The 8,910-nt window shown below is 29.2% G+C and overlaps 1 protein-coding gene across 2 annotated transcripts in view; it reads right to left on the bottom strand.

Moving 5' to 3' along the window:
* Positions 1 to 59: 59 nt before the first annotated feature.
* LOC113376640 (28S ribosomal protein S9, mitochondrial-like) overlaps positions 60 to 8,910 on the bottom strand; it is a 71,410-nt gene continuing 62,559 nt past the window's right edge. Inside the window, exons 8-9 of one of the 2 annotated variants that reach the window (XM_026616637.1) lie at positions 5,539 to 5,657; positions 60 to 81 (exon numbers count right to left, since the gene is read on the bottom strand). In XM_026616637.1, the coding sequence (XP_026472422.1) occupies positions 5,566 to 5,657 (92 nt within the window). In that variant the 3' untranslated portion in view covers positions 60 to 81; positions 5,539 to 5,565. Of the gene's footprint in view, positions 82 to 5,516; positions 5,658 to 8,910 lie in introns of those variants that run through there. The other variant, XM_026616636.1, reaches the window with a different exon arrangement.

The raw sequence follows: 8,910 nt of genomic DNA, 5'->3' as shown, positions 1-8,910 counted from the left end.
ATAATTGTAATAGAATTTGTATTATTTTGTATATTAGTAAATTTATTATTGTAATTGTCGTTTATGTTTATATCTATCTATATATTTATCGTCAGTACTTTATTATAGTGTGATCTGCCTTAGCGTTTCTTCCAAGTGAACTTCCTTCTCACTGATAATTTAATTTACTACAAATTCCCCAAATATTGCATTAATTTTGGACAAACGGTTCAAAAGTTACAAGAGATGTAACAAAAGTAGACCAATGGGTTGCCGAACTATAAACAGTACAGCGGGTAAAGATTTCGTGACGTCACATATGGCATGTGGGGTATCAAATAAAAGGTCTCAAAAAGCACTATTGAAATATCGTAGTGATAATTTTAACAAATCAATAGGGTTCTGTATAATGGATTTTTAATGTGATTTCGAAGTATACCGAGTTGCTCCAAAGTTTTTATACACGATCAATATAAAAATCTTCTAATTTAGAACAAATTCACTGAACATTCCATGTGTTTTGGACAAACGGTTCAAAAGTTACAAGAGATGTAACAAAAGTAGACCAATGGGTTGCCGAACTATAAATAGTACAACGGGTCAAGAAGTTGTCACGTCAAACATGGCATGTGGGGTATCAAATGAAAGGTCTCAATGAGTATTATCCAACTGTCACATTCACATTCTAAAAAAAAACCAACAGGGTTCCGTACAAACCATGTATTCTTTTAATTTTAAAGTAAACCGACTTGCTATAAGATTTTTAAACTTAATTTTATAAACGATTTAATTTACCACAAATTCCTCGAATATTGCATTAATGTTGGACGAACGGTTCAAAAGTTACAAGAGATATAATAAAAGGTAGACCAATGGGTTGCTGTACAGTGGTTTAAATAATTTGTGACGTCATATATGGCATGTGGGGTATCAAATGAAAGGTCTCGACGAGAACTATACAAATATCATAATAACGAACTGATCAAACCAATAGGGTTCTATGCACATAATTTAATTAATATTGACCTTACATTTTTGTCAATTAAAATATATCAAGTTGCTCTAGAGTCATTACTATATTAGAAGACGTTATAGATTAAATAATTTAGCACGAAATCGCCGAATGTCTCATGCATTTTGGACAAACGGTTTAAAAGTTACAAGAGATATAATAAAAAGTAGACCAATGGGTTACCGAACTATGTATAGTACAGTGGGTAAAGATTTTGTGACGTCACATATGGCGTGTGGGGTATCAAATGAAAGGTCTCAACGACTACTATCTAAAAATCATACATATACCAACTTGCTGTAAAGTTTTTATACGAGACATTATTGTAGACAATTCAATGACTAAAAAGCAAAAAAGGGACTCTACTGACGAGCGAGCAAAAAATAAAAGAATGAAGGGACTCTAAGGGACTGACGAGCAAAATAAAAATTATAGGATAAAGGGATTGGACTGAGGATCAAACAATAAAAGAAAAAAGGACTCTACTGACGGGTAAATCAAAAATAAAACAAAAAAGGACTCTACTGACAAACTAATATGAAATAAAACAAAAAAAGATTTTACTGACGAGTAAATTAATTATTAAATTAGAAAAAAGGGACTCTACTGACGGACACAATAAAAATAAAACAAAAAAGGACTCTGATAAGCTAATTAAAAATTAAGAAAGAAACGGACTGTACTAGTAAACTAATTAAAAATTAAACAAAAAAGGATTCTACTGAAGAACAAACAAAAAAAGAAAAAAGGACTCTAATGACGAACAAGTTAAAAATAAGAGAAAAGGGACTCTGCTGACGACAAAAATTAAACAATAAAGGGACTCGACTGAGGTACAAACAATAAAACAAAAAAAGACTCTACTGACGAATTAATTGAAAATAATACAAAAAAGGACTCTACTGACGAGCAAATTTGATTAAAAAGAATAAGAGGACTCTACTAATAAGCAATCTCAATTTTAAAAAGAAAGGGACTCTACTGACATGCGAACAAAAAATAAAGCAAAAAAGGACTCTACTAACGAGCAAATTGGTAATAAAAGAATGAAAGGACTCTACTGACAAGCAAAAAAAAATAGAACAAAATAGGACTCTACTGAGAAGCGAGCAAAAAATTAAGAAAAAAAGGACTCTACTGATAAGTTTTAAAAAAAGGACTCTTCAGACAAGCGAGTAAAAATAAAACAAAAAGGGACTCTGCTGACAAGCAACCAAAAAATACAAGAATGAAAGACTCTACTGTTACTAAAAAAATAGAACCAAAAAGGACTCTACTGACGAGCGAGCAGAAATAAAACTCTACTGATAAGCCAATTGAAAATAAAACGAAAAGAGACTCTACTGACGAGCTAATTGAAAATAATAATAAAAGAACTCTACTGACGAGCAAACTAAAATAAAGCAAGACAAGAAAGAACTCTACTAACGAGCAAACTGAAAAAAAATAGATGGGGGACTCTACTGACAAGCGAGCAAAAAATAAAACAAAAAAGGACTCTACTGACGAGTAAGATAAAACATCATTGTAAAAAGGACTCTACTGATATTTAAAGTAGAAATTGCTACTGAAGTACAAATCTATCTACTGCCAAAAACTTTTAGACTGATTACAAAAGGACTATACTGACGAGCAAAGTAAATTTGGATAATAAAAAGCTATAGAAAATTAAATTTTGATCTGTATACTAGACAATAATAAAGACAATTAAATTTAGCACAAATTTGCTAAATACTCCATTACAAGAGATATAATAATAAGTGTACCAATGGGTTGCCGAACTATAAACAGTACAGCGGGTCAAGACATTGTGTCGTCACATATGGCATGTGGGGTATCAAATGAAAGGTCTCAACGAGCACTAACTAAATATCATACTTACAGACTGAAATCATTCATTCCACTACTATTGTCATATAAATATTAATTTTAATCGAAATATTTGATTATATTATATAAATCGTTTAATTTAGAACAAATCCACCGAATATTCCATTTATCTCAGACAAACGGTTCAAAAGTTACAAGAGATGTAACAAAAGTGGACCATTGGGTTGCCGAATTATATAAAGTACAGTGAGTGAAGATGTAGTGACGTCAAATACGGCATGTGGGGTATCAAATGAAAGGTCTTAACGAGCACTTTACCTAAAACATACTTATAAACCCAAAAAGTCAAAAGAATTTCCTATAAATCATTTATTCAATTTCTAATGTCAATTTTTGTCCACGAATCTTTAAAATATTCGACTATGTCATAAATAATTTAATTTTAAACAAATTCACCGAATATTCCATTTATCTCAGACAAACGGTTCAAAAGTTACGAGAGATGTAACAAAAGCGGATCATTGGGTTGCCGAAATATGAGTTAAAAAGTTTTACTTCAAATATAGGCATGTGGGGTATCAAATGAAAGGTCTCAACAAGCTCTAAACAAATATTATAATTATGCACTAAAAAGTCAAAAGAGTTTCATACCAATCAATTTATTATCGAATTTTCAATATAAATTATCTTTATTTTAATGTACACGGACTTGTAAGCTTTCTATATTCGTATGTATTATATAAATCTTTATATTTAAAACAAATTTGTCGAATATTTTATCCGTTTCGGACGTACGGTTTAAAAGTTACAAGAGATGTAACAAAAGTGGACCAATGGGTTGCTGAACTATATAAAGTACAGTGGGTCAAGATATTATGACGTCACATATGGCATGTGGGGTATCAAATGAAAGGTCTCAACGAGCACTAACTATATATCATACTTACAGACTGATATCAATCATTCCATTACTATTGTCATACAAATGTTAATTTTGTATCAAAATACTCGACTATGCTACAAATCGCTTAATTTAGAACAAATTCACCGAATATTTTATTTAACTCAGATAAACGGTTTAAAAGTTACAAGAGATACAATAAAAAGTAGACCAATGGGTTGCAGTACACAGGGTAAAAATGTTGTCACGTCACATATGGCATGTGGGGTAGCAAATAAAAGGTCTTGACGAGAACTACTCAAATCTTGTATCAGTAAAGTTCATTTTTCTCTAGAATGATATTTTATTAATAATTTTACTGAATTTGCTCGTTAGTAGAATTATTTCTTTTTTCTTAAATGACACTAAAAATTTTTTTCTGTAAAACAATTTAAAACTTGTATTAGAAAACAAACAAATCTAGTGACGAGCAAATTCACAAAAAATATAGTATTATATTGCTAGTTTTACGAAAAAGAAACTCTACTAACAAGCAAAATAAAATTAAATTGGCTCATCAGTCTAGCCTATAAATTTTGCACAAATTTGTCGAATATTCTATTTCAATCGGACGTACGGTTCAAAAGTTACAAGAGACGTAACAAAAGCAGACCATTGGGTTGCTGAACTATATAAAGTACAGTGGGTAAAGATTTTGTTACGTCACATATGGCATGTGGGGTATCAAATGAAAGGTCTCAATAAACTCTATACAAATATCATAATTATGCACTGTAAAATCAAAAGAGTTTCGTACGAATCAATTAATTATCGAATTTTAATTATCAATTATCTTAATTTTGATGCATACCGACTTGTAGGCTTTCTATATTCATATATATATTATATAAATCTTTGTATTTAAGACAAATTTGTCGAATATTTCATCCGTTTCGGACGTACGGTTTAAAAGTTACAAGAGATGTAACAAAAGTGGACCAATGGGTTGCCGAACTATAAACAGTACAGTGGGTCAAGATATTGTGACGTCAAATATGGCATGTGGGGTATCAAATGAAAGGTCTCAACGAGCACTAACTAAATATACTTACAGACTGAAATCATTCATTCCATTACTATTGTCATATAAATGTTAATGTTTAATCAAAATATTTGATTGTATTATATAAGTCGCTTAATTTAGAACAAATTCACCGAATATTCCATTTATCTCAGACAAACGGTTCGAAAGTTACAAGAGATGTAACAAAAGTAGACCAATGGGTTGCAGGAACTTAAATAGTACAATAGATAAAGATGTTGTGATGCTACATATAGCATGTGGGGTATCAAATGAAAGGTCTCAATGAACTCTATACAAATATCATAATTATGCACAAAATCAAAAAGTTTCGTACCGATCAATTAATTACCGAATTTTCAATATCAAGTATCTTTATTTTAATGTACACCGACTTGTAGGCTTTCTATATTCGTATATATTATATAAATCTTTGTTAAGACAACTTTGTCGAATATTTCATTCGTTTTGGACGTACGGTTTAAAAGTTACAAGAGATGTAACAAAAGCGGACCAATGGGTTGCCGAACTATATAAAGTACAGTGGGTCAAGATATTATGGCGTCAAATATGGCATGTGGGGTATCAAATGAAAGGTCTCGACAAGCACTATACAAATATCGTTTTGGAAATTTGTAAATAATCAATATATTAATTTAAGAGTCAATTCTGATAATTGTAATAGACTTTGTATTATTTTGTATATTAGTAAATTTATTAATGTATTTGTCGTTTATATCTATCTATCTATTATCGCCACTACTTTTATTATAGTGATCTGCCTTAGCGTTTCTTCCAAGTGAACTTCCTTCTCGCTCCCTCCTGTCCGGGCTTCTTTCTCTCTTTCCTTCTGTAGTCTCTGGTGAGCAGGCCGGCTGCAATGGAAAAGGATAGAAGATAGAGTTTTACAGTGAGAGTGAAAGAGACATGAGATAGAGAGACATGAGATGACAATAGATGTAATGAAAGAGACAAAGTATAAAGTATAAAGTACAATAAATATTTTGAATAAATTTTGAATGAATGAAAATGAATGAATTTTATGTATGATGCAAAATTGAAATTATAATTTAAGAATAAAAAAGTGAACTCTACTGACTAAGTGAATTCAAGAAAAATGAGAAAAAAGTGAACTCTACTGACTAAGTGAATTCAAGAAAAATGAGAAAAAAGGACTCTACTGACAAGCGAATCCCGAAAAAATGAAAAAAGACTACTGATGAGCAAATTAGAAAAATATGAGAAAAAAACGCTACTGACGAGAAAATTTTTTAAAATCTCTACTGACCAGCAAAGAAAACTCTGCTGATGAGCAAATTCAAGAAAAAAATAATAAAAAAAAGCTCTACTGACGAGCAAATTAAAGAAAATAAGAAATGATACTGTACTGATGAGCGAATTTAAAAATAAGAAAAAAGAACTCTACTGACAAGCAAATTCAGAATATAAGTAAGAAAAAATAAAGACTCTACTGACAAGTTAATTTAGAAACAAATAAGAAAAATTAGGACTCTACTGACGAGCAAATTAAAAAATTAAAAATAAATTCTATTGATGAGCAAATTTAAGAAAATTAAAAATGGGACTCTACTGACGAACAAAATTTAAAAAAAATGCGAAAAAGGACTCTTCTTATTAGCAAATTTAAAAAATTAGAATAATAAAACTCTATTGACGAGCAAATTCGGGAACAAAGAACTCTATTGAAGTTCAAATTTTAAAAAATTAGAAAAGGAACTCTACTGACAACCAAATTAATAAATAAGAAAAATAAGGACTCTACTGATGAGCAACTTAAAAAAAAGAAATAAAGAACCTTACTGACGAGCAAATTCAAAAATTGTTTTTTTGAAAAGATAAAAAACTTCACTGACGTGCAAAATAAAAAAAAGAGAAAGAAGGAACTCTACTGACAAGAAAATTTAAAAATAAGAAAAAAGTATTTCTACTGGCAAGCAAATTAGAAAAAAATAAGAAGGAACTCTACTGACTAGCAAATTAATAAAAAAGAAAATAAGGACTCTACTGGCGAACCAATCCAGATAAAAATATGAAAAAGTGAGCAAATTAAAAAAACAAAATAAGAAGAAAAGAACTCTACTGACAAGCGAATCTTTTGACTATGTGGGAGCATTTTTTCAATTTTGTGAAAATTATTGAAAAAAAGCCTATAAAAACACAGTGTAAGTTGCAACCTAGTACAAATATATTTGCAAGGGCGTTTAGAGCAAACTAAGTACAAAAGAAAAGGGGACTCTGCTGACGAGCAAACTTAATTTAAATCTAGAACCCTACTTCGGAAATTTAATTTGTTCTTTGGTAAAGTTTCTTTTCTCATTATTGAATTTTGTCATATTTCACCTACATATGTTGATTCACAATCGGAGCGTTTAGTTTTGTAATCTGAATTTGTGAGACATCTTTTTACCAAACAAATTTGACAAATTTTATCTTAGTTTACAATTCATTTTATCTATAATTTTTTTTTGTATTTGTTTTTTAAGGGTGTGTTTTAAATTAATTATTTTATTTACTTATCTTGTTACAGGTTATTTACTTAATTGTGATGTTTTGTGCTTTTAAATGCTAGTAGAAATTAAGGGATCTCAAACAAATTTGTATAAAAGAATTTACAAATCTCATAGCAATAACGATTATACAAACAGAAGATATATATATATATATATATATATATATATATATGCAAATACATATTATACACATGTATATATCTATTTAAATAAACTAAATCTTAAATGAATGTCACCTTAAAGCTAAAGCGGCTATCAGAGCAGCGAATAAGGACACGACCAGTTCAAATATATATATATATATATATATATATATATATATATATATATATATATACATACATTTAGATACATTATTATCAAATCATAATAAACTATTTTGTAGTTAAACGTTTACGTGTGTAAGTTTGGACTTGGATCGAAACGACACAGGAGCACGAGTCGCAAAATATACAATTTACTATTATAATTTATTTATTATAAGAAATATATATATATATATATATATATATATATATATATATATATATATATATGTATCGGAAATTAATAAAATCGCCGACTAATAATATATTTAACCTTTAATGCAGTGATAAATTTTATAAATTTTTTTGAACAATATTTCACATTGCCAAAAACAATCGATCAAACAAAACTCCGCTTACTAAATTTGACGCTAATTTGTATCAATTTTTTTTTTAATATTTTTTAAAATTAATATGTAATTAATAATTAAATTTGATCGTCAGTTGAGTTTTGTTCTGCTGTGAACTAATTTATATTAAATTTTTTTAGTACTTTGCTCGTCAGTAGAGTCCTTTTCATCCTGATGCGATATTTAGAAATTGTTCGCCGACAAAGTTCTTATTATTCTGATCTAGTCAGTAGTTTTTTTTTTGATTTTTTTTTTAATTTGCTTGTCAGTAGAGTTCTTTATTCTTATTTTTTTAAATTTGCTTGTCAGTAGAGTCCTTCTTTTCTAAAGTTGCTCGCTGGTAGAGTTGCTTTTTCATTTTACTAAATTTGCTCGTCAGAAGAGTGTTTTTTCCTTATTTTTCAAAATTGCTTGTCAGTAGAGTGCTTTTCTCTAATTGTTCTTAATTTGCTTGTCAGTAGATTTCTTTTTTAATTTTTGAACTCTTTCTAATTTTGCTTATTTGGATCGTCAGTAAAGTTCTTATTTCTAATTTTTGTTTTTACTTGTCGGTAGAATTCTTTCTCTAATCTGGCTAATTTGGATCATCAGTAAAGTTCTGTTTTGACCTAAAATGATATTTTGCTAATAACTTCTAATTTTGCTCGACAGTAGAGTTCTTTTATCAAATTTTTCTGATTTTGATAGTCAGTAGAGTTCTTTTTCCTTATTTTTCTAAATTTGCTCATCAGTAAAGTTCTTTTTCCGAATTTTTCTCGTCAGTAGAGTTCGTTTTTTTTCTAATTTTTCTAAATTTGCTTGTCAATGGAATTCCTTTTTCTAATTTTGATCGTCAGTAGAGTCCTACCTGTAATTTTTCTGTATTTGTTGGTCAGTGGTACAGATTTTTTTTAAAGAAACGTTCATAAATTTGATAGTCAGTAGAGTTCTTTTTTCTAATTG

The sequence above is a fragment of the Ctenocephalides felis genome, unplaced genomic scaffold (assembly GCF_003426905.1).
Source record: "Ctenocephalides felis isolate EL2017-DRISC unplaced genomic scaffold, ASM342690v1 CF-g0.4_SCAFFOLD_01886, whole genome shotgun sequence".
Classification (NCBI taxonomy): domain Eukaryota; kingdom Metazoa; phylum Arthropoda; class Insecta; order Siphonaptera; family Pulicidae; genus Ctenocephalides; species Ctenocephalides felis.
The sequence above is the reverse complement of the archived record's forward strand: the minus strand, read 5'-3'. Positions and strand labels throughout refer to the sequence as shown.